Source organism: Archocentrus centrarchus, chromosome 14 (genome assembly GCF_007364275.1).
Source record: "Archocentrus centrarchus isolate MPI-CPG fArcCen1 chromosome 14, fArcCen1, whole genome shotgun sequence".
NCBI classification, from domain to species: domain Eukaryota; kingdom Metazoa; phylum Chordata; class Actinopteri; order Cichliformes; family Cichlidae; genus Archocentrus; species Archocentrus centrarchus.
The window spans coordinates 4,370,403-4,396,877 of NC_044359.1; the positions used below are offsets into that span (position 1 = coordinate 4,370,403).

The following is a 26,475-nucleotide window of genomic DNA, read 5'->3' on the forward strand; positions in this document are numbered from 1 at the left end:
ACAGCCTCACAGCAACCGCTGCTACATCTTTGGTTTGTGCAGGAAAGGAGCTGCATCTCAACCCTGCTGCTGCTCAGCGCCAGTTCTGCCTTCTCGCAGCTGAATCTGAGTTGCAGTTTAGTCTCTTTTACCGGTGCTTAAAGCGACGGAGGTGTTGTTATATGTCAGAATGTAGCCGTCTGCAGTGGCTTGTTTATCAGGTGTGACACGGAGCCGAGTCTCCGAGGGGGTAAGTGAACCACCCTGCTAATGCCAGCGAGCTAGCTGCCATCACAGGTCTATATATGCACACACACACACACACAGTTAAATATTTTTATATTCAGGTTATCCTGCTCATGTACGCTCCTCTCAGAGGATCTTTTCCTGCCATCGACAGATCCTGTCATTACTGCTGGCGGACGGGCGTGTGTCAGCTGATGCTGGGCCTCTGGTGCTGGACGGCACAGACTACAGGCTGCCGTTCACAAGTGTCACGTTTTTACTTTTGTAGGGTGTCCCACTGTTCGTGCTGTGCTACACAGACACAGCTGCACTGATGCTGTTGAGGTGTTCATTCGTTGTCACCGACTGCAACTACCGAGTATTAATTGGAGCCGATTAATTCGAGGTGATCATTTTGATCGTTTTCCTCATTTACTCGATTATTAAATCTAAAAACAACAACAAATAAAGCTCAAAACTGCGGTTTACTATTTGAAATTGCTTGATTTTCATGTGGCCAACCTTCCAAACCCTGTTGTGCCATTTTTTTCCCCTTCATAATAAATATTAAATAGAATTAAAAAACTAATAATAATAAATAATTTAAACTCCTGCTACTTTCTCTTTATGGACAAAGTAAGGTCCAGACATGGACAGTATACACTCACTGGCCACTTTGTTAGGCACACCTTACTTTTGCCCTCAGAACTGTGTTAATTCTTAATGACATCGATTGAACAAGGTGCTGGAAACTTTCCTCCTGGTCTGTGCTCACATGACAGCATCACACAGCCGCTTCAGATGTTTCACTTGCACATCCACGATGTGAATCTGTTGCTCCACCACATCCCAAAGGTGCTCTACTGGATTGAGATGTGGCAACTGTGGAGGCCATTTTTAGTGTATGAACTCACTGTCATGTAAAAACAAACAAACAAACAAAAATAACAGTTTGAGATTATTTGAGCTTCATGACATTTAAGTAATAATTAATTACTATTGATATGATGTTTTATGTTTTTAAAAAAGTCATATTACCTGCTTTAGAAATACTTAAAATTACTCAATTGGATTAAAAAATGGAGGCAGACGATAATGGTGCATTCTCAGTGTGCTTGCAATAAAGCCCTCAAGATTCCACATCACATCTCTGGACTTTCCAAACTGGCTGTGATGTTTCAAATCCTGCAGACCTGATCTCAGGTTTCCTGTGCCCACTTTCAGGTGTTCAGCTACAGAGTGATTGATTTACTGATCTATCCTAATAATGATTTTTCTTTTCAGAGCACTTGTTTGAGTTGTCAGTGTGATCCAGAACTTCAAACTGGCTGAAATGGATGAGCAAAGTGTTGAGGTTTGTTTGGCTGTTAGAATTCCGTAATGTATTGCATTACCAAATTAATGTAATGTACACTGTTTAATGTTCATAATCTGTGGTAATGAGATCTGCACCTGTAGATGGTGTAAAACTTTCCTCTGTCCCCGTGCAGAGCATCGCTGAGGTGTTCCGATGCTTCATTTGCATGGAGAAACTGAGGGATGCTCGCCTCTGCCCACATTGCTCCAAACTCTGCTGCTTCAGCTGCATACGAGTGAGTCTGTTTAGACATAGTGGAAAATTTTCTTCTCACTGCACAGCTCTGTGTTAAGTAATTTGGGGGTTTTGCAAGAAAGGTGCATGTGCAGTTTGATACAAGAAGAAGCTCAGGATGGTGGAAAATGTCAAAGGCTGCCCTACTTAATACCACTTTTCTATGTCAGTTTCCAAAATCTTCCTGGTAACTTATGCCACAGACTAACCTGCTCAGGAAAAGAGATCAGCAGGTACAAAATCACTGATCCTTTCTTGTCCTGTGCTATAGTCACAATAGAGGAAACAGTAGTTGGAGACACAATCAAAATTATTCTGTGTGTGTGTGTAATGAATATGCAGACCTTCGCCAGTCAGTCTGAGAGTGATTGCAGTCGGTCTGAATCGGACCACGATTGCTTGACCGGTTGCCTCCCACCAGGCGACCGGTGCAGTCGCCTTGTGATGGAAAGTAGTTTCAGATGTTGAGTTGGGCCCTCAACCGCTGGGCAACCAGCTGGTTGCTGCAGTCGGTCACTGCATGCGGGGGGAAAAAATATAGATAGACTTAATGAAGTCATCAGCCAACCAGCAGTATTTTTTTTCCTTCCCTACTTACGAGGAGCCTGTCCTATCTGCTGTCCTATTTTTACTCGTGTGACTGAGCCATTAATGATAAAGCCTTGATACAGATAAGTCTGTTAAGTCACAGTTGGCGTTTATGTAGAGCTTTTTCAGCCTTGCTGCCCAAAGCTTTAAAGAGCACACACATTCATGCAGTACTTTTTTATACTGTACATACTGTACAGTACACCTGTGTGTCTTTCAGCCTGTGTTATATGTTTGACCTCTTTGTATTTTTCTGATATTGTATTTTGATCTGGTTGCTTTGGCGGTTGGTCACGTGCTGCCAACATTACCTCTTTCATGTTTCATAGAGAGATTGATGAGCTCTGGGTTGACCTGTCGAGTTGATAACCATATTTGTGTGACCGTTTAGCCTGATTGCTGGTGTTAGGCCAAGTCAGTCCAGGTAAGAAGATAGTTTTTGATGTGTGTCAGCTGGAATAATGTTTTCTGTCCCCTGATTATCGGGACTTTGGACAATAAATTTTGATAGCACAGGGTTGGGGTCACGACAGATGATGTCTTAGACCTCCGGAGCGTTAAAGTTTCCTGCTGTACACTAATGTTCTTGGTACTGAGACACACATTGCAAGCATGTTACGAAATCTTTGCCTACATTTACATTCAGTAGGGTCAGTGGGTTTTTTTGTGGTTTTTTTTTTTAAGAAATGTATAAATGAGAAGAAAATACAAAATGATTCCAGCTCTGTCCTGAACTCCTGTGTCTTTGGGAATGGTAGTCTGTTTGTTCTGGTTGGATTAAGGCTGAAATCTCTCCTGTGTGACAGCGATGGCTGACGGAGCAGAGAGCCCAGTGTCCACACTGCCGGTAAGTACCTGCTAACACACGTCTGCTTCATCGCATTTCATTGCATTTTTCAAGATCCGAGGTCCGAGTGCTGTTCCGGTGTATGTGTTCTTACTATGTCCTGAGTTTATGAATTCAAACAAAATTCAAATCAGAGTGATAACATTAAAATTAGAGTATTGAAACAGCGTGCGATGCTGTCAGAGCTATATAACAGGTAATGTAACACTGTAGGATACATATGGATTTGATTTCATTTCATTTATCAAGACATAAATCATGCTGTGTCCTTAGCTGAACAATGGAAAGGTAAGATTCAAAAGAATCTGGGTTCCCATAGGAATGGTCTCAGAGCCACATAACTGTGGTACGTGCCACTAGAGGGTCCTATGGGCAAGAATAACACCAACAAAAGTGGCGAAAAGCAGCGAAAACAGCCTCGAGATAATTTTCTGATCTGCTTCATAATGTTGGACTATGTGTATGTGGTTAGATATATATATGTGTGTGTGTTCTTCTACACACAGGGCTCCACTCCAGCTGAGGGAGCTGGTCAACTGTCGCTGGGCGGAGGAGGTCACCCAGCAGCTGGACACCCTGCAGCTCTGCAGCCTCACCAAGCATGAAGACAACGACAAAGACAAGTGGGTTTTCTTTCAATCCCAGTTGTGTTCTGTGTGTATGTGTGTGTGTGGGTGTGTGTGTTACAGGTTCAAGGGTTTCCTGTGATTTTTCTATCACTGTCTTCCTGGGAATTCTCTTCATAAATCAAATTCCCAAACTGAAAAGTTAATTTAAGAAGTTGTGTTTATTCTGTTTCACTGATGTTTGTGTTGGTCACGTTTTCACGTGGTTATTTATAAATGCTGTGCGAAGAATAATAACATCTTTTTTTTCCCCCCTTTCGTCTGACCTGTCCTGTGGTTGGCTCGTTCCTCTGCAGATGTGAGAACCATCATGAGAAGCTCAGCGTTTTCTGTTGGACCTGCAAAAAATGCATCTGTCACCAGTGTGCTCTGTGGGGAGGCATGGTAACGCTTTACGTAATTTGATACTGTAGTTGCAAAGTCAGAAACAGCCACATTAATGATTTTCCATTGTGTAAAAGTCAGACTGCATCTGGTGAATTTTGCTGTTTCCAGCACGGCGGCCACACCTTTAAGCCTCTGGTGGAGATTTATGAGCAGCATGTGACCAAAGTGAAGGAGGAGGTTGCTAAGCTGCGCCGCCGCCTCATGGAGCTCATCAGTCTGGTGCAGGAAGTGGTGAGGACTGCGTTTTCTCTTTTGAACATTTACTTGGGGATTTATGCTGAACACGTAGCAAGTGTAATTCAAATGAGTGTAATTCATTTGCCAAAAAGAGGAAAACACACAGCTCCATGTTAGCCCCCCCTCTCCCTCAAAGTGAAGGCTTTTTGGCCGCTATGTCACAATATCATGACAGCTCTAATCAGCACACAGGGTTAGAGTTCAAAATTAGCATGAACAGGGTGACCTGGAATGATACCAGATTCCCAGCCTGCATCATTTTAATTCCTTCCCTGATTCATTAGTGATGCTTTTTTTTTTTTTTTTTTAAATGGAGTCTCGTTGCTATGGGTGTACTGTATTGCTGACACCCACCAGATGGCACTGTCACGTTAATAAAAGTGTGTCAGTGTAGTTGAACTGGTGAAATGGTGGCAATGAGTGTGGTTGTCTTTGTGCGTTTGCTGTGTCAGGAGAGGAACGTTGAGGCGGTCAGGGGGGCAAAAGACGAGCGGGTTCGAGAGATCCGAAACGCTGTGGAAATGATGATCGCTCGTCTGGACAACCAGCTCAAGAACAAACTCATCACGCTCATGGGTAGGACTCCTGCAGCACACACACCCGCTGTCGCAAGCAGACCTCCTGACACTGTTTTTAGTGAACTACTTTTCATGGCTACATTTCCAGCCTTCAGTTTAGTTAATGCGTGGTTTTTATCTGAACAACAACTGACCTTAAATCTTAGTTTAAGCAAATACTTAACTACTTTCAGGCTTGTTATTTTCATGTCTGAACACCTTGCACACTTTTATGTGAAAATAATGATAAAAGTGTGGTAGGTTGAATTGAATAATTAGCTTTAAGCCTGCAGGAGGTCAAGGTAAAATGTACAGCTACTGAATCCATGTCTTCCTCATTAGTTGCACTTGAAGGAAATTAATTGACTTGAATGGGACCTATTATTCTCATTTTCATCCCCATATTTTTGACTTCCCCAGGGTAGCTTTGCATAATTCAAAATAATCCCCTGCAGGCCCTTAGTTCAAACTCCCAAACAAGGTCAAATAATTGTCTTCTGATTGGCTGAACAGCGAGTGGTTAGACAGAGCCATGTGTCTGACCATATTTGGTCTATCTGCTCTCATTTACATCACACAGAGCCAAGAGTATAAAAAATCTTTTGGCTGTACTTCCTCATTAGAAACTCTGGCTATGCTTAGTATCAGCATCCACCATTGGGACAGAATTTATTTGATAGTAAATAAGGGCCAGTCTAATAGGTATTCAGGAGACAGCCTACACAGGCCTGTCATGCCATTTAAAAAATTAATTTTCCCAATAAAAATGTACTTAAACATGAAGAAAGTGCTGAAAAAACTACTATAATTGTAATTCACCTGAAGAGAATTTATTTATGAATGAATGACTGGTCATTAATTAATATTCAGCAGTTAAACAAATGAATCCTAATTCCTCCACTTTTCACAATTAAATAAGCATCATTTTAACAGGTTAAAGAAGCGTGGCGCTGTTCGGTGTTCTGTGTCTGAAAATGGCTCATATTGTTGCAAGACTGCCACAAAAATGTGTCTAAAGGTCGAGACCTTCACCCAACAAAACAGGCAGACTACCCGCTGAAAGCAGCGAGAGGCGCCCTTTATAGCTGCTGGTAATATACATATGAAATATTTATCTGGACTGAGTGGATCCATGCACTCGGCGCCCACATGCACAACCTGCACTCCCACACGCTCACACTCAGCAGCTTCCATCAGCGCTGACATTCAGCACAAGAGTACTGAAAATAGAACTGCGTTTCTCCCCATCAGGCCAGAAGACGTCCTTGACCCAGGAGACGGAGCTGCTGGAGTCTTTGCTGCAGGAGGTGGAGCATCAGGTTGGTCGTCTGCAGCAGCTCAAAGCCTCCATTCATTTTGTTCTACTGCATTATGTTGTGTGATATTAAAGCTTAGAAATGCCCTCATACAGTACAGCAACACGCGTCTCATTGATTCAACACTACGGCAGTCTTTAAGGTCATAAAGTATATTTTAAATCCTCTCCTACAGCAAGTGTCTTTAAGCTGTTTTTTTTTTGTTTTGTTTTTTTAAATGGATACAACTGTAATTTGAGGTGTAAAAGAGCCCCACAGCATCCAAACAATACATCTGCAAGCTATAAAAGCAAAAGCATGATGTAATGGCTGCAGAGTTGGTGGGAATTCACTGTAAGCACTTTATTTCACACTGTGGGAACTTGTTTTATTCATTATTGATCAGTAGAGCATGTTGCATGACAAATCGGGCGCGCGAGCATGTTGTGCTCGCAGGATTGTTTGTTACAAGGGGCCACGATGAATCATGAGGCTTTCTGCACTGAGAGCAGCAGCCAGAAGATCCAACAGCAGATTAAATACAGGAATACTGGCACTGTTGAGGGGATGAGTTATGGGTCATTTCATTTAAAACCACATTTATTTGGTGCAGTAACTTTAGAATACTTCATGATGGCATTCAACATACTATGAATATTAGAGTTACAGGCCTGTGAAGTAATTACAAATTTGCAGGTTTTGTTTTTTTTCAGCATTAAATTTTCAGGGTAGAAAAACACATTTTAGAATCTGCAGTCAGGTTCAGTCTAGTCCAGTTCCTGCTGTGTAAAATAGTTTTTCTATATAATAATGTGTCATTTTAATTTACAGAAGATGAGTGTAAGTAAAAAGTGAGCCTTTGATATATTTATAATATGATTTGACGGCCATTAATCACGTATCCCACATGGTGATACGACCTTTGAAACTTTACCAAACTGCACTTTTTGAAGGTTTTGTCAGTGATTTTATTAGAAACCAGAAAAAGCATCCAGGTGTTGGTTTCTGTTACTCTGTATCATAGACACTAAACTGGTGGAGTTTTCATATTCAAGCTATGATGTATTCCATGATGTAGACAATAAAAACAAGCTTTTTGTTTTAGATTTTGGTTAATTTGGTTGCAGTTTTTTAAATGTATTTTTCAGTCCTGCGTTTTTATTATGAGTGCTCAAGTGCCAAATTGTGACCCGCTCATGTGCATTTCAAGGGCCTGCAACTCTGCAAATATAGTATGAATGTAAAATTTTGCTAAATATACTGAAGTTAATGTACCAAAAGTGATTCTGGTGATTTTTTTTTTTTAAGTGAATGACCCAAATATTCTAACTTTTAAATTAAATAGAATAGTTTGAAGCATAAACACACCTGCTGGGATATTAACTTGCAGTTAGGATTATTTTTAGTTCATTTGTCACATATTAAACTGCAAGTTGAATTTGCATCAGTTGATGCACAAAACGTCTTTAAAAAACAAAAAAAAAAAAACACTTTGTTTTGTCTGAGCCAAAATCGACACATCGATTGTTTTAGCTGCTGGTGTCGTGTGTGTGCTGAACAGCTTCACTCCTGCAGTAAGAGCGAACTGATCTCCAAAAGCCCCGAGATCCTGCTCATGTTCCAGCAGGTCCACCGGAAACCCATGCAGTCCTTCGTCACCACGCCCGTCCCTCCAGACTTCACCAGGTAATCAGCTCAGCTGCAACACCGGACTGGTCTCGTGGTCCAGGAAGGATGTAACAAAGTACCGTAGCTCCTAGGATAACAATAATTATCATTAATAATAAATGTTAAGGAAGGAACTTTCCCATTTGTTTTTTTTGTTTTTAAATCAATCAATTACATTTTATGGCTCATGATACCAAAGGGAATGACCTGACAGTGACTGTAAACCACAGCTTTAATTACTGTGCTTTTACGTGCAATCATCTTTCCTCTCTGTGCTTTCAGTGAGCTGGTTCCTGCCTATGACTCAAGCACGTTTGTTCTGGTCAACTTCAGGTAAAACATCTCTGAGGCTGCATTTAGCCAGAGCGAAGACAAACAAGGCTCTTCCTCCCTCCCTTCATCCTACCTTCAGACAGCATCCTTAAGTTTTGTTCAGAATTTTATAAACCATAGAAAGCTGTGAGGTGCTGTTTGTGTGTAGGTTGTTTGTTTTTAAGGTAGAGGAGAACATTGTAAGGATTTAAAATGATTTTACTGGATACAAAGATGACATAAACTCCGCGGTCCGCGTTTGTTCCACAGAAACTTTAACCTTGGCCATAACTCCAGAATGAAGTGACCCAGGATGTTCAAATTCACACCACAGATGCGTCTACTAAAGGTTTCAGATGAGTTCCAATCTCAGTGACCTTGACCTAAGGCTAAAGGTCAGAGGTCAAGCTTTCTGAAAATCTTGCAAATGTAATAACTCAAGAACGATCTCACCTAAGTTGATCAAATTCATACTATAGATGCAGATTGTTCAAGCTAGCCCCGTCAAACCTCACACACTTCTTCACCGACTTGACTCTAACAGCACTTTGACACCGGCTGGCACTCGCTCAGCGGCGCTCTTGTTTGAACACTTTTAAACATAATTTCAAATGTAATGAATTTAAAAAACTAAAATGCTGTGATGTTTGTCATTTTAACACGGCAGTCTGAGGATTTGACACTTGTTCGAAGTTGGTCAGCAGGGTCCGGGGGCTGTGGGTGCCGATGAGGAGGGGGAGCCCTTTGAAACGGGGCCATTCTCCACTGAACCTTACCCACTCTCAGTTAGGACTTTCTTCAACAGTGACACAAAAAGCGCTGTTGAAGAAATTAAATGCGTACAATGAAAAAACCAGTGAAAAGAATCAAATGAGAAATCTATCTCAACACAAACTTATGTTTCAGCTCGTTTAATGTGCGTGTTTATGTTTGTAGCACCCTGAGGCAGCGTGCTGACCCGGTCTACAGCCCCCCCCTGCAGATCTCTGGCCTCTGCTGGAGACTCAAAGTTTACCCAGTGAGTGTAAATGTATTCATTTAAAATCTGGCTGCAGTTTTTGATGACGTTGATTGGAGCAGACACACAAATCATGTTGTCTTTGCTAAAGCAGTGCGTGTCTCTGTGTGTCTCTGCAGGATGGTAACGGCGTGGTCCGTGGAAACTATTTGTCTGTGTTCCTTGAACTGTCTGCAGGACTTCCTGAAACTTCAAAGTATGTAATATTTTGTTGCCATTTGCATCTCTCCTCTGCTCTCTGTTTTCTGTGACAAATTCTTTCAGATTTCATTCTTTTTGTTACAGTGAAGCCTGTGGCTAAACAGACTTAAAACATTGAGGTTGCTTAAAAATGAAATGAGAATGACCTCATTGAGACTGGAGCGGTTCTATTAACATAGATAAGAGCTGTCAAACCCGGACCAGAGGTCACAGCTTTTTGTACGTGGGTCACCTGCTTAACCAGGGGAGCTCCAGGGGAACGCTTGGATGAATATTTTATCAGAAAACTGTAAATTTTTTAGCCAATTTATTACAAAATCAAGAAATGCCATTTGGACTCAGTAACTCAGGACTCAGGATTCCTGTATAGAAATCTATAATTTTAATTTTTTTTTTTTTTTTTTAGTTTAAAAACTAAGAAGTTTGTTGCCTTTCAGTTCTTAAAAAAATGAATGTCCTCGAAATCTCCTGGATACTTTCTGCTTTTGCTGCTGATCCCATGTGTGTTGATGTTGTCCTGGATCTGTGTAGGTACGAGTACCGTGTGGAGATGGTCCATCAGGCCTCCAGTGACCCCACAAAGAACATAATTCGGGAGTTTGCCTCTGACTTTGAGGTTGGTGAATGCTGGGGCTACAACCGCTTCTTCAGGCTTGATCTTCTAGCCAGTGAGGGATACCTGAACATGCAGACCGACACACTGGTCCTCCGGTGGGAACACACACACACACACACCATTCTGATAATGTAGACTCAAGTCGAGATGGAGATCTTTTATCCCAGTGTGACTGAGTGTCTTTGGTTTTCTTTGCTCAGCTATCAGGTTCGCTCACCTACCTTCTTCCAGAAGTGCAGAGATCAGTACTGGTACATCAGCCAGCTGGAGTCGGCCCAGAGTGGCTACATCCAGCAGATCAACAACCTCAAAGAGGTACTCCGTGTGTGTGTGTGTGTGTGTGTGTGTGTGTGTGTGTGTGTGTGTTTGTACATGTTGGTTTTTTTTTTTTGGGGGGGGGGGTGGGGGGGGGGGGGTGGGGGGTGTTGTTGTTGTTGTTGTTTTTAAACTGCCCAGGTGAGAACTGCTTAAACTTAAACTTTGCTGACCCTGAAGGGTGTCAGACATTATTTTAGGTTATTTGAGGTGTAACTGGAGGGTAAGTGAGTAAAACATGAAATACTTCCATAATTGTGTGTTTATTTTGAGCCGAATCTCCATATTTCTGAATGCAGAGGCTCGCTATCGAGCTGTTTCGCCGTCAGACCTCACGCAGCTCCTCACCTCCTGACCTGAGGCTCGCTGCGGGCACCACGACCTCTGAAAGAGACCCTCGCTTGGTGAAGAGTGACGATGACATCCAGACCACTTTGAGCAACACTAAGAAAGGAGAAGAAGAGGAGAGGACGCAGCACGATGACTCTAATGTAAGGGTGGAAAATACTACAAGGCCAGCAGCAGCTCATGGCTTCTTAATGTTTTCTTATTTAATAGTGTCTGTGATTAGCTGAGCTGATCCAGCTTTTCTTCGGTTAACCCTGTACTACACAGGACAGTCTACCACTGTAAGCATGTGGTCACCAGTGCTTACAGCAGGTGAGCTCACTGCCATCATGGTCTCACTGTACAGCCTATGATTATGGAAAAAAACACCTCGGACGGACACCACCAAAAGTGGACCCACGTAGTGTGAGACAGCTACAGGCAACTGTTAAGCTGAACTTTTAGGGAAGGGTGAAAAGGCACCACTGTAAAGGAGAGGGTGCATTCGATTTAGAACACAGGCCAAAACGAGAGCTTTGCAGTTTAAATGAATGCCAAACGGGAATAAAATTGTCTTGTTCATGATTTTTAAAAATCTAAAATAAAAGTAAAGTTGGATTAATCGCCCAGCGCTGCGTCACTGTGGTGTTCAGGAGCTGTCAGACGGTGACCTGGAGGTGGACTGTCTGACAGAAGAGGAGGTGAACCCTCTGGATGGCAGCAGCACCTCAGGGAGCTCCACAGCCACCAGCAACACCGAGGAGAACGACATAGACGAGGAGACCATGTGAGCAGTGACTGTTCTTGTAATTTGAAAATGAAGGCTTTGGTTTCCTTGTTAATTTGAGGAGAGGGACACTAACGCAGATGTTTGCACAGGTCTGGGGAGAATGATGTCGACTTCATTGGCAACCTGGACACAGAAGAAGGAGAGCTTCCTGACGACTTGGCTGGGGCCACAGGTATAATGAGAACACTAATAAAACAGGTTTTCATGATTTATTTATGAGTCTCCCACAGTTGACATTTTTAAACAGTGCTGTGTAGGAGCCGTTTTTCTTGTAGAGTAGCTTTGTCTTTGTCTTATTTAACGTATGCAAACAGAAACCAACTTACGGCTGTGACGTGTGAACGTGTTTGCCTGCGCTGAAAAACAACACAGAACAGTTTATTTTTAGTACTCTTAAGCTTTTATTATGTTTTATTAATAATTAACTGTTAAGTTCAACATGAATGACAATGAAGTAGAACACAATTAAAATATTATTACATATGTCTTAAGTTTTAATCTCTATTAAATACTGTAATTAAGGGCGTGTTCGCATATAGTTGATGATAAACCTCGATTACATGCTTGTGTACTGTTTACAAAACAAAAAAACCTTTTTGTCTGCTACCTGAGGAAAATTTACTACTAATTTGGGTACGCCGATTCCAAATATGCAAACAGAATTTCCCTAGCAGGATCTTGAGTTGCGTAACTATGCCAATAAATGCCAATCGCCAAACTCGCTGTCAACGATTTTATTAGAAAAGTACATCATGAACACACAACTGGTGAAAAAACGACACAGATACCAGAATCAATCATGAGGAATCTCAAACTAATACAGTCCACAGTTTGTCACACTTTTGAACTGTTTAGGCAGACAAACACTTGAGCTTGTGCTTCATGGAAGTTTCCCCTCTGTAGAAACCAGCAGTAGCCCACCCATCATGTCTGTGTTATAGCGCCCCTGGTACCTGATCTCCATCTCAGAGATATCTTGATGGAACCTTTCTCCATGCTCATCGCTCACATCACCCAAACTGGGTGGAAAGAAGTCAAGATGAGAGTGAAGGAAGTGAATTGTCAGTGACATTCTGCAGCCCATGTTTGAATGATACGAGCATGTTGTCAACAAGTTCTTCATAGTTTGTGGTTGCCCAAGAAATTCTGTCCCACCTGAACAAATGATTCCTGTGCTCTTAGTTCCAGGGGTCTGAGCTTAGACCTAATAAGCTCACGGACTTGGGGTCCATCAGAGATCCCAGCTTTAAGCTTGGCATCACTTTGGACCGCCCCAGAAACACGATTCATCACTTGATGTAGCACTAAAACTTTGTTTTTAATCTACTGACAGATCAAAACAGTCACTAGAAGAAATTGCAAATTTCTGGCATTGTTGATCCTCAATATTGGCAGATAAACTTCACTTGATTGAATTTTAATGACCATATTTGGATTCAGCACCCTCAAAATCACCCAAATTATTGCTAAATTCTGTTCAATTTGAAAATTAGAAAATCTGAGCACACTGTGCATTTGTGTGAGAAGCACCAGTGCAGCAATACATTAGCTAAATATTGATATGAGCATAACTCAAGAACCGGACGTGCTAGAGAAATTCTGATTATAGATTTGGAATCAGCATATCTGAAATGCCTTATATCAGGTATTTTTCTCCAGGTAGCAAAATCATTGTTGACCAGTGTTATGAATACCAAACAGAAGCTTTTAAATCAAAATATGTATAAAATGTAGCCAGTGAGAGTTATCAGTACATGAATTACAGGAGCTGTCACATCAATGAAAGTTCCAATGCTTTTAAAAATTTTTAAATTAAATCTTTATGCTAGACCTCCAGTTTGGGATTGTTATAAATGAATATCTTTTTTAAATGGATTGCCCTCCTGACCTGTGATGTGTTTGTATTCATAGTAAACCAGTAGGGTTGCAGTTAAACAGTTAAATATGATGACTGTTTCCGTCACAAAAAATATTCATCACAAAGTTGCTGCAAAACCCAAAGAGTTTACTGAACAGTCCCCTCCATTTACGAAGCTGTAGCCATCAAATATTTATTGACCTTCCTCAAATAAAGGCCCCGTTCTGTCTTCAGCTGAGGCAAATAAAAGCCTCAGCCACTATTTGAGAATTTTAGGCATCTATTTGTGGTGTTTGACAACTGTACAGGCAGATCACAGTGATACGATGGTGGGCCTCAAAGCAGCTCCTTCAGTGCGTTTGACTGTGTTGGTGTTGAAAGGCATGAAGAGGATGAGTCAGTGTTGGCGAACCGTGCCCCTTTGCAGCCTGCCGATATAGAAACACTTGGTGTCCGTACATGTGTGGGGAGGGGTTGTTGGATGTCAGAGTTGAGCAGGTCTTTGCTGTGTTTTATGTCCCTCATTTTGTTATAATTAGGTTACACTACAACAACAGGCTTCAGCCTTGGGTTAACAAGCCTAATGTTCTGTAACAGGTTCCTTTGTCTGGAAAACCTTCAGAGAATTTTGTCTCCCAGTAGCTGGAACCCGGCCAGTCAGAGGCCCGTGTGGACTGTACAGATAATAACAGGACTCACTGCCTCTTGAAAGCAGTTGAGCCTCTCTTGAATTCCACATCAGTAGATTTAAAACAAAAAAAAAAAAAAAAAATATATATATTAATTTATTTCATTTAATTTTATTTTTGTAATTTTTGTTTTCAGAGGGGAATTACCTGTTTCAGTTTATTTTTATAGAAACACTTACTGTTCACATGTGTGTGTTTAAGGTCAATATTTATCAGTTTTACTGTTAGTTTCAGCCTTTTTTATTTATTATAATATAAGGGTGTGTCTAATGTGCAAAATGTAAGACGAACAGATGAAACTCAAACACAGGCCTCCTCAGGATTTGTGTTGAACAAATTAAAGACTTATGGTCATATTTTCTATAGATATTTAATTTTGGAGTCAAGTTTTTATTTTTATTTAAATTAACTAAAGTGTTTTTAGTCATGTTTTACTTCCATATAATAAATAATCAGCATCATCTTTGATTTAAAAAAAACAAAAAACCACATGTATTCAGATAACGGAAAAAATACGAGAGGTTGGAAACTGTTTAGGGAAAATAAATATCAGTCTAGCTGTGGAGCTATAGGTTGCAACCATATTCTTTTTTTTACTAATATTATATTAAACCTTTACCCCTTTATTCTAGTGTGCTATTAAACCATCTCCACCACCATCGTTTTAAAGAACACTTTATTGCTCTTTGACTTTAAGCACAGATATGTGAAGCATATAAACCCTGTTTTTATGCCTGATCTGAAGGTGGATCCAGCTCCAGTGTGCGTTCATTACATCGCAGCGCTCCGGCTGCTACTGGTCGTAGTAGCGGAGCTGCCGCTGCCGTCACCGCCGGTGCTATTGGGCCAGGTGGTAACAGCCTCCTGGAGATCGACCCGGTCATCCTGATCCAGCTGCTGGACCTGAAGGAGCGCAGCAGCGTGGAGTCTCTGTGGGGTCTTCAGCCTCGGCCTCCAGTATCTCTCCTCCACAGCCAAGGTCTGTAAGCACACCGACAACAAATCAGTTCAGCTAAACTCGCTGGCAATCACGACCCAAACTCTGACAGAGGGTTTGGAATAGAAATGTCCAAAAACACTTTGGCTGATCACCGTTGAACATGTAAACACAGGTTTCAAAATGTTTGTGTAACATGTGCAGGATGTTCTCTTGGCCTTGGGGATAAACTGTGTGTGTGTGTGTGTGTGTGTGTGTGTGTGTGTGTGTGTGTGTGTGTGTGTGTGTGTGTGTGTGTGTGTGTGTGTGTGTGTGTGTGTGTGTGCAATCAGAATCCTGATCTAAATGCACTGTTGTGCCAAAAATCTTTGCTTTTACAAGAAGAGCTCCATAAATTCTCTAGTAGAAGTAGAAGAATACTCCTGGAAAGAGAGCGCCAGATAAACAACTGGCTCAGTAAGCACCCTGGGTCCCCACACCCAACCGCAGGGCAGGGAAAGCAGGTCCAGGACCTGCAGTGACCACACCCTAGAGCACCACCATGCTCAAGGCCAGCACCCATCGCAAAGGGGTTGTTTCAAGCATGCAGACAGGCCCCAGGTTTGGGGGCTCAACTGCTGAATGGAGTTGAGGTATGGCAGAGCCCTATGGCCTGTAACCAGGTCCCTCTCCGTAAAGGAAGTATTGAAGCATCTTTAGTATGTGGAGAATTCAAACAGCTCTAATTATGGTTGCCATGCAGATGTTTCTGGGTCACTTTACTTGGTTAGAAACCTTCTTAAGCAAATTTGACTGACTGCTGCCCTGATAACACAATGAAAAAGCTTTAGGCATGTTTGATGCTTTTTGTTCATCTCACAATACCAACAGGGAGGCCTCTGAATCATTGTGCCATGTGAGACCACAGCCCCTAACACACAGCTGCACGCGCTCACTTTCACCTTGTTTCCCGTCTCTTTAGCTCATCCTCACTCAAGGAAGGAACGAGAGCGACGTCCCCAGGTGGTGCGACGATCGGCTCCGGATTCGGGGGTCCTGATCCGCCTTAAGGCTCAGATGGCCGAGGTCCGCAGCAAGATGGCCGATGTCAAGAGTCAAGTGCTGGAGGCTCGGGGGTCAGCAGAGCCCAGGCCGGGCCCATCTGGGGCCTTCGGTGCTGAGGAGCTCCCATCTCATCACGGCGATTCAGAGATGGCAATATGTCATAAACCCAGTGAGCTCGACCTGGTGGGGAGAGCAGCTGCAGCTCGGTCCCGACCCTGCCGGCCCGGTGAGGACTGCCATTACAGAGTGTTCAGTGTGTGAAAATACACAAAAGTTTCCACCCAGCAGAGAATTCGAATTATCTTGCTACCCACACACCAGGTAGTCCATATGATTATCTTGAGGAAATGAATTTATTGAATTTTTTTATTGAATAACAGGAAATTAAAGAGCTGTCAGAACTATGCTGCTTGTTTTTATACAGCATCTTATTCTGGTGGAAAAAACGTGCACATCCAGTGTCCAAACACTGCAAAGACAGGACCACTTGGAAATCGAAATCTGTGTGGGTTGCAGTGCTGTCAGTTGTCAAGGGTACTCATATGTAGGGCTATCCCGAATACGCTGTAAAAGCAAATGAACACAGCAGACAGAGAGTGAGAGCAGATATCTAAATAGTCAAATTCTGGCTACAGCCCTGCTGAATTTTAAGAAACTCATCATTTTTTAACAGTTACTCACTTAGGTCTGTTCATCACTGAGCTCGCCCACGAAGCCCAGCTTAGAACAAATCTGAGGCCAAATACTCACTCGTTTAGTTCCTTAAGTGGCACTGCTAAAGGTAGTCAGTCTTTTTGAGGTTATTTAATAGAAAATAAGAATACTCAGTATAGATCAGGGGTGGGCAACTCCAGGCCTCGAGGGCCGGTGTCCTGCAGGTTTTAGATGTGTTCCTGATCAACACGCCTGAGTCAAATATAGAAGTCATTAGCAGGACTCTGGAGAACGTGACTGCACACTGAGGAGGTAATTCAGCCATTTGATTCAGGTGTGTTGGATCAGGGACACATCTAAAAGCTGCAGGACACCGGCCCTCGAGGCCTGGAGTTGCCCACCCCTGGTATAGATTGATTAGTGTGTAATTATGTCTTCCAACAAATTGATGCGTTCTCATAAACTTTGAATTGATCCCTGCCGCGGCTGTTTACAATCTAAATTTAATGTTTTTGGTCTTTCTGACTAAAACGTGTCTGTCCTACAGAGGCCACCGTAGCTAGGATTATGCTCTTGAGTAGGGAGGGGTAAGAAAACAGAATTCAGTTGACTGCAACCTGCAGTGTATCTTTAAACCAGGATGGATATTTAGATTGGAAACAGCCCTGCTTTAACAAAAATCCAGGAGGCTGCGTTGGTTCTTTTTGTGTTGGAGTGATAACGAAACATGGAGGTGTGCATCGAATCTGTTACCTTCCAGAAATCCAAGAGGAATCTTTGGTGCGACCACTTTAGAAATCAGTAAAGTATGAGTAGCTTTGCTGTTTTTAACAGGATGCATACATTATTATGTGCATGCACTGAATTCACTAAGCTCGAACTCGACAGGTCAGCGTGCTCTGATTTAACCTGGAACAGGTTTGAGCTTCAGTTTCTTTTCCTCTAGTTTGGAAATTAAAAATTGAAAGTCAGTAATTGTTGACTAAGCCGACACCTTCTGCAGCATTTATAAACAGCTTGTAAGAGAAATACTTTGAACTCCAGTCACTGCGTAAACCCTGTCGTTGCCTGCTGGTTCTTTGGACCATCAGTGGATGATTTTCAGACCTTTTCATTCCTAAAAGGAACTCAAGGAAGTCTGGGATTATTTTTTATTTTATACTGTCAGGACAGATGATGCTGTTTTTGTTTTTGGCACATTCAAAGCAAGACAGATTAGTTTACACTCTATATTCCCTATTACCCTGAGACACTAAGGCAGGAAGCCCTGTCTTACTATCTTTAGACTAAAATCCAGATAACAAGGCTCACGGGACTTCTGCTGCCACAATCAATGTTTTTTTTTTTTTGTTTAGTTTTTCCTTCTTTTTTGGATTACATCTATGTGTGTGTGTGTGTGTGTGTGTGTTCTGTGTGCAGCCAGGAAATCTCTGTCTCCTGTCTTGGACAGCAGCTCTCTGGTTGTGAAGAGGAGGAGTCCAGAGGAGATGGAGAAAGACCTGAGAGGAGCAGAAGCTGCTCTGGAGCTCAGCCTGCATCCTAAAGATGGGATAGGAGGAGCAGAGGGTCAGTGGGTTTTGTCATTCTCCTTTAAACCTGCAGGGGGAAAAAAAGCTGTAATTACAGCCAAGGTGTAAGATTGTCCCATAAATTTGAAAGTTTTATTTTTTTTGCTGTAAATGCCTGTTTGCTACAGCAGAATGCAAAGTTGTGAAGCTTCGGTCCTTAAAACCAAAACAAGCTTTAAGATGGAATAAACGTGGACGGCAGAGTCGATCATTTTTTTGTTGGTTTATTGCTACAGGGGCATCTCTGCTCATTGTGGCGTTTACTCGATCCACTGTAGAGACAGTTTAAGGATAAAGTAGCTTAACGTGGGTTTATTTTGTTAGAAGACCCAACAGTGATTATACTGAAAATGAAGGAGTGCAGGGCTCAGCAGTTTGAGTGCACTTCACTCAGTCAAGTATCCACCTGACGGATCTTAATGTTTCTTCTTTGTGCAGTTCATTTTTTATTTATTTTTTTATTAATATTTTACTCTCCTCTCTTAGTGGCCATTCTGTGATACTATGAGGAAGTAATCCTATCTGACACTCAGATAAACACATTGATATTGTGCATTGTTTTGTGGTTCTTTGTGATCTTAAGGCAACAAATCACAGTGCATTTGATTACTCTGACCTTTCTCTAGCATCACCATCACCAACATATCCAAAGCCTACACTCTCCCTGCATGACGAGCCCTGGATTACGTAGTGAGTTCAACATACTGAGGGTATCTTTCTGTTATCTGGTCTCAGTTGCCCTAACAGATTTTTGGCAGTCAGAATAAGCAGTCCCAGGAAGGTGGTTATCAACTTGCCGAGTTAAACACGGATTTCCTGATCTGGATATGAGGTTGAGGGTGTTCACACCAAAGGGGAGGCGTTGGCAGCATCTGACCAATCACACTAATTCGTGCACTGTCAGCTGAGCGGATGATTTGAAATTGTTGTAAAATTGTTTGTAGCCAACAGGAAAAAAAAAAGTTCCTTTTAAGGATTTATATTTCTTACTGATCGACAGGGAAACACGAAGCCGTTAGACGCTACTGCAAAAATTTAGACCCTCCTACGGTCGGCACCCAGGCGTCTGAGGTATCTTTGACGTCACTATTTCCCAGGGAGTTGATTGGTCAATAGACAGCGATTTCATACCTGTTGATCTCTATTCTGGAACCTAACCTGCTCCGAAGCAAGTTAGGTTCACAGCATAACTTACCGAGGTGATGTACCCCAATTAGAAGTGAACCACCTTCACAGTAAAGAAAACCCAGGACTAACCCTGAACTCACCTGGATAAGACGAAATCCTGCTTTCAGTGCAGGCCTCTGGGTTTAGATGCTGCTTGAGTTTTTTTTTTTCTAATCATTCAAAGAGGGCATCTCATGACCTTTGACAGAAACTCTTTCCATGCTCCTAAGATGATGCACCACAATACTCTAACTCCTCAAGACAAAGTTTACATCACTAGCCCTTCTTTTATTAGAGCTCTAAGGAAAGTTGATTTGACAGCATGCTCAGTGTGTCCAGTTTTGATTTGCAGTCTAATGACTGATGGGCTCTGGGATCTGCTAGCAGGGCTTGTTTAACACTGCAGAAAAACACTCAATCATTTGAGTGAGTAACAGATTCATACAGCACATTACTTTATCATCATACCCACACATCTCCCTGTTTTGTTTTGTTTTTTTAGCACATTCCCACTTACATTTGTTCACCTGAATTGGCAACAGAAAACAAAACCAAACACATTTTTCCATCATGTGACTTTGCTTTTGTCTCCACTCCAGTAGTGCTGAAGGCTGACGGCATCCAGGGGCCCTTGGTGTCTCTTGGCAGCTCCTCATCAGAGCAGCCCACCACCTCTAAGCAGCAGTACTCAGTGGAGCAGCAGCTATATGGGGCCTCGGGGTCTAGGGAAGACATCTTCACCTTGGGAGGACCAAGCTATATGACTTCCAGCAAGAACTGTAGCAGCAGGAGCCTAGGGTACGACCCAAAGACTCCTTGAGCACAGGAAAAATATCTGCAAGAGACATCTGTGTTATTGCACATCAGGGTCTTTCTTTCTTTCTCTTTCCTTTCTTCCTGCTGCAGGGGAGCTGCATTGGACTGCGAATCTGAAAGCTCAGGAAACTCCCATCAGTCCTTGCCAGAGGGGCCCTCAGCACAGCCGCAGTCAAATGAAGGTTGGTTAACCTTCTAATTGCCAGCCTCAGGAGGGACTGTTTTTGGTGGCTTGGATTGGTTCTCTGTTACCCAGGCAGGTTTTTGTGTGTCATGCTACAAGGGTGTGTCCCTGTCAGTCTAAACTAGTCTTGGTACAGATTTGTAAAGTTGGAGCCTGATGATACTTCTAAAAATTCTTATCATTGGTATCACTCTGACATTTTTTTAACAATATTTTCTTTTCTTTAATTTAAAAAAAAAAAAAATCATTTCCACCAAAACTTGGCAATTAACCTGCTTAGAAGTCATCCCCATATTGGGACTGACTCTCTGTAAAATCCAAATCCTGTTAGAAGGTTGCTTTCACGCTGCAAATTTCTGCACGTGTGACGGTCTCATTTGTTCTCGTCTTATCTGCAGATCCCTCGGTGTCTGTGCTGGTAGCAGCAACAAGCAGTGACAGCGACACAGAGGATGAAGCCCTACAGAGCAACAACTCTCGCTACGACAACCACACTCCTCCCTGCACAGGTAACCAGCACACACAATCCATAACAACATGCAGCTGGGGTCATTTTAAGGCCCTGTACACTGTCAGGCTGTGGGCTGGTGACATCTTTGGTTGTAGAACGTTAAAGACATCCACCGGCAGGACCCAGCTGCATGATGGGGATGCTACTGTGTGCTCACTGTTCACATACTGCAGGGGCCGTGTTTACGTTGTACAGTTGTTACAAGTGGTACTCCTCCTCATTCTTCTCCTTTTTTTGAGTGTATTGGATGTGTGTTAGTGCCACGTCTGGGTTTTTCTTACTTGTTTAAAACATCAGAGCAGCTGGATGACATGAATGAGGGGAGCTGATGACTTTGTTTCCACCTGTTATTTTTGTTTAGCACAGAGTCATAGATTGTTGAGTCAAGGAGAACTTGGCAGTGGTCAGATCCTTTATTACCTCCGCCAAGGAGGTTATGTTTTCGCTCGCGTTGGTTTGTTTGTCTGTTTGTTTGTCTGTCAGCAGGATTACTCCAAAAGCTATGAACAGATTTCGATGAAATTTTGTGGAGTGGTTGGAAATGACAAGAGGAAGAAGTCATTAAATTTTGGTGGTGATCCGGATCATGATCTGGATCCAGGAATTTTTTTAAGGATTCTTCACTATTGTGGGATAGGGGGTTATTGTTGTCTGGGAAAGATGAAAGATTATTTCACAGTATTTAGATACACGTATTACAGCGTCAGTGACCCTATGGCCTTGGCGGAGGTTTGCGCTCTCTGAGTGATTCTAGTTTGTTTCTTTTTTTCTCTTGGCCACTTTGAGGCGGCAGAAACAGATTGTGACCTCAGCATCTACACATCAAAATGAAATTGCACCTCCTGAATGTAGCACCCTTGATGTGGACCAGCATAAGCTCAGGCACTAAACGCCTACTCAAAGTAATTGAACATAAGTTGTCACCACAAATTACTGAACAGATAAAAAGGGGTTTATTACCTCAACATTCAACAAAGACAATGTACAGAAGCTTGTGAAATAAAATACAAAAAAAAGCAAAATAAAATATTGCCCCCCCCCCCCCCCCCCCCCCCCCCCCGGACAAAAAGAGATTAAAAAACTATTTCCATGCTAAATGAGATCTCATCTATTCTTATTACTCTCAGTAGAGCATCATTATTGTATTCAATAGCATAGTCAATTCTAGAATTATAACGAACTATCACAATATGTTTTTAGCAGTATATTTCATAAAATTAAACAATATAATAATATCCCATGAATTAATAAGTATATGTAGGGCTTTAACAACCAAAATAAGCATTTAAAAGCCTCAGCCAAGAAATATAAGTATTTATAACAAAGTATCTCTTGTGCTAACAGCATGTGTTGTCTCACTACAGCGCTAATGTCAACTCTAGAACTGTAGATAACATTAGCATTAAGCGGCTAGTGCTAGCATTAGCACACATAGGATAGCATTTTTGTTGACTAGCAATGATACAGCATGCACAAAAGCATGGCTAACAGCATCCATATAAAACTTTTTTTTTTTTTTTTTTAAATTGAAAGTGTCTGGCAGTATAATCAAAATAAAAAATGTAATTCTACCAGCATTAGCTATTAGCTTCAGGCTAATCGTAAACATGTTTGGAATTTACCAGAACTTCCACACAGAATTCTCTAAAGTTGCACTCCCGTAGTTCAAAATTGTTCTCTTGATTTATTTATTATAAACTTATTTCTTGTCTTTAGTTATCTACTGGTTAATTCTGAGTGTTGTCAAAGTTAGCGCGATCTCTGTGGCACGCTCTCATAAAAACATGCATTACCAGAGCGCACTCTACTGGAACAAAAAAGTATTGCAGCGTAGGTTACAGAAATGGGCTTAGCAGCCCAGTATCTCTTATGGGTTACATGAATTTAGTGCATCTCTTAAAAGAAAAACGTATAGATCAAATAATTTTTTACCAAAGTTAACACAGAATTAAACCAACAGGGCAAAGTTTTTGTCCTCCCGCGTGAAATAAAGGGTGAGGATATTGTCGTCATATCGTCTGTCCAGGCCTCTGTTGGGACGTTTTACCTTTCTGATCTATAGACTCCAAAACCACAAAGAGTTGAGCCATGAAATCTGACATATGTATTCTTTTATTTTATATTTTCATTAATCGCGGGAGGCTGTCCCCATCAGAGGTGGGTCTTGCACTTTTACCCTGTGCAGCATACCTGTAAATTAATCATTTTAAATGAATCTTTGTAGACAATTAAGGTGTTTATTCACCTGATCTCAGAGGATCTCCTATAAGCAAAATATAATGCCTTTCACGTCATTCATTGTACCTGCACAATGGATGTGAATAAAACTGTAACAAAGTACTGGACAGCTGTGAGATCCCTATGCATTTGCATTTTGCATGTAGCGCAGGTTTTGCCACTTTAGAAAAGAAAATTGCATGAAGGGAAAACATCTGTTCCCAGTATACTGATTATCTTCCTCAAGTCTTCTGTAATCACCGTGTTTATTGGACACATTGTAACAGCCGGATGGCTGTCCCTTAAATCTTTGATTCTTTGATGATTTATTCTTGGCTAACATCACATGCACTAAAACTGAAGTATTTCCAAACTATGCATGGTGTTTGCAGTATATCTGTCTTTTTAACGCAGTTCGTCCAGACTAATCCAGGAACGTCACACTGCACAGTGCAGGAAACGGCTGTGATTGGCTCATGCAGGCGCATCATCACGCAGCGATTTAGGGAATGCTTTATTTTTGCTTTTGTTGTGCAGAGCGCGCATTTTCAGTATTGCTCAATTGTGCTCATTTGGGAATTCAAATCGTGATCGAGATTAAAATTTGATTAATTGCGCAGACCTACTAGAAAATAATGTAAAAGCCGGCACTGTGACGACTGCAGAGCAGGGATGTGTGGTGATCTGACCACACATCACTATATGCCTATATTTAGCCATATAGTGATGTGTGCCTAATTATATACTATACTATAATTAGGTATAATCGTATTACTATACTATTATAGTAATAATTATAGGCATTTAATTATAATTAAATTATTAAAATGCCTATAATTATTACATTATAGGCATTTTTACTGAAAACAGTCTGTTATTAAGATGGAAGTGAAATATTTGTTTAGTGCTTCCTAAAATGATTTAAAAGGCAGATGTTTGGGAGTTTTCTGGTCATATTTATCTCCTGCTCAGATGAAAATGACACCGGTTGGGATGTCTTCTTTCTCCTTCCCTCTTCCAGGAGAGCAGCTTCTGTCTGATGACATGAGTCTGCCCGCTGACAGGTGATTCCCCCCGAGCCCGTCAGACACCCGGCTTAACGCCTCACAGCGACGCAATAACGTCCGGAGACGACACGTGCTAGTTCCACAAACCCGTAGAGTAGAAACTGCTTGTTATGCATGAACTGACTGAAAATGAAGACGATGCAACAACACAAACTTTTTTTTTTTTTGGTAGTCTGAATGCTTTTTGTTAGAGGACCCTGGAAGAAGTCATTGAAATAAGGTGATCACTTAATGTTGTATAAATACAACAAAGCTGCCCCTTTAAGAGAACCAACATCACAGCTTGTGTTTAGAGTTGTTTTTCTCCGTTCTGGTTTTGTCTTTATTCGGAGATTTGACCCCTCAGTGCTGCTTTTTGCTCGTCAGCGTGGCTGTTAAAGAGCAGCACTGGACTGATGAAAGTTTGTTAGTCTCATTATTTAACAGCCACGTACTTAGTTCAATAAATAAATGCATCAGAGTAAATGACTGAATGACTGAATCTCTACTACATTGTATTTAATCATTTATTTAATTCAATGTGTATAAATGCTTTTCTAAGTCTGGCCTGTCTACAGCATATATATGTAAATAATATGTAACCTGTCAATAAGAGTTTAGTGTTTTTAATGCCATGCTGTTCGTGCTGAGTTCAGTCTTCCTGCCCGTCAGGCTCAACACCTGCTCGGCTTCCTTCACCCGTGTCCCTCACAGCATCAGCACTTTTCATCACTGCTCAGACGCTTCGTTTTGTAGACACTCTGACTTATCAGCAGCATAAAATCTTTCTTTTTTTTTTTTTACGGGGTGAACCATTAGCTTTTCTTTTAAGTTATGTAAATGTCTTTGCTCATAATAACAACCGCAGTGGCACATCAGTCTTTATTTGACATTTGAAAAGGCTAAACGATCACCAAATAACGTGAATTATGAAACTGCTGCCGTCTGTGGGCTGAAACTTCGAGGCACGGCGCGGCCTCCGGTGAAGACCAGGCAGATGTTTTCACTTCAGCATCTGCTCGAGCATCACCGACTGCAGGGCAACGATCCAACCCACGCGCAGCACACCTGACAACTATTATTAATTTAAAGCAGCGGCCTAAGATTGGTTATTCTCGTGATTCTGTAAAAAACAGCAGCACCCACTTAGCTTAACTAGAGCCCACCCACATCTGCTGCTCTCCACTCCCACTGATTCAAACAGCGCTGATGTCGAACAACTGCTGGGATGTCTTATCGCAAAACTCAAAATACCTGCAATAGCTCTTTTTAAAATTTTTAATTCCCCATTTTAACTCTGTAGTGAGTGAGGCAGCACTGAAGAGCTGAGGCAGCAGCAGCTCTGTTATCAGTAACCCCTCTGTGTTCCTGCTGTGCTGTGTCAAAATGTGTGCTGTGAAAAGTTTATATATGTGGGCAAAAAAAAAAAGAAGCGAATCGCTCTTTTTAAAGGGCTAGTACACCCAAATTAGATGTCACTGTGTGATTTTTGTACTGTTCTTACAAGGACATGATGGAGGGGAATGCAGGGCTGCTGCTAATACACTGTTGATTAATGTACGGGTAATTTTCTCAGGATTTCATTTGGTGTGTTTAATGTCCCCAATGAGTGAAAAATGACTGCCATAGAAAAAATTATAGGCTAATCAGAAAGTTTGCCCATTAATTTCCTTTTTATCTAGATTTACTGAATCATCGCAGCACCTCTAGGTGAGTGCTAATTAGGTCGGGGAGCTCTGAAAAATGATTTTCCTTCTGGTTCGCCTTACTGTAGATAATTTAATTGGAAATATGTGGGGACCTTTTTTTAATTTATTTATATTAAAGAGCTCCTAATGAAAAGTCTGTATTATCCACCTGTGTGTTCCCTGAATAGAGGTTTCTGATTGATTTGGAACAAACAAAACCAAAATAATCTGCACAGAGTGAAAGTGCGTTTCTAATTTTGGCTGAACTGACCCTTTTAAACTTGAGGCGCATTTAATTTTCCGAGGAGTTGACGGCAAAGCTTAATAAGAATCGTAATTATGTAACATGTGCTCTGCTGCGCTGCTGGCTTTTCTTGATGGATTAATTATTTCTCAGCTCACTTCTTTGAACAAACAGAGCGAACACGAGTCCAACGCTGCTGCTGCCGCTTCACTGGGAGGAAACATGTCTGGAAGTCGAGACCTTTCTCCTTCATCCTTCAGCCGTATCTAATTT

The 26,475-nt window shown here is 41.7% G+C and overlaps 1 protein-coding gene across 5 annotated transcripts; it reads left to right on the forward strand.

Annotated features, from left to right (window-relative positions):
• Positions 1–26,475, forward strand: trim37 (tripartite motif containing 37). Of its 5 annotated transcripts, none has more exons than XM_030746321.1 (26): positions 1–229; positions 380–610; positions 1,489–1,558; positions 1,695–1,796; positions 3,190–3,230; positions 3,737–3,853; positions 4,153–4,240; positions 4,352–4,474; positions 4,933–5,056; positions 6,289–6,356; positions 7,894–8,018; positions 8,283–8,333; positions 9,249–9,330; positions 9,450–9,526; positions 10,063–10,242; positions 10,348–10,462; positions 10,762–10,953; positions 11,443–11,576; positions 11,669–11,751; positions 14,872–15,105; positions 16,025–16,333; positions 18,181–18,327; positions 20,096–20,294; positions 20,403–20,494; positions 20,895–21,005; positions 24,246–26,475. In XM_030746321.1, exons 3-26 carry the CDS (start codon positions 1,538–1,540, stop codon positions 24,290–24,292), a joined length of 2,862 nt encoding a protein of 953 aa, XP_030602181.1. In that variant the 5' UTR covers positions 1–229; positions 380–610; positions 1,489–1,537; the 3' UTR covers positions 24,293–26,475. The 5 variants fall into 5 exon arrangements, 4 of the variants coding, with proteins under 4 accessions (XP_030602181.1, XP_030602182.1, XP_030602180.1 ...); XM_030746322.1 differs by having other exon boundaries at positions 494–610; XM_030746320.1 differs by lacking the exon at positions 380–610.

Coding starts and splice junctions, on each gene's coding strand:
- trim37 (XM_030746321.1), top strand. CDS start 1,538: ATGGATGAGCAAAGTGTTGAG. Junction 11,577..11,668: donor GACATAGACGAGGAGACCAT/GTGAGCAGTGAC, acceptor ATGTTTGCACAG/GTCTGGGGAGAATGATGTCG. Junction 20,295..20,402: donor TGTAGCAGCAGGAGCCTAGG/GTACGACCCAAA, acceptor TTCCTGCTGCAG/GGGAGCTGCATTGGACTGCG.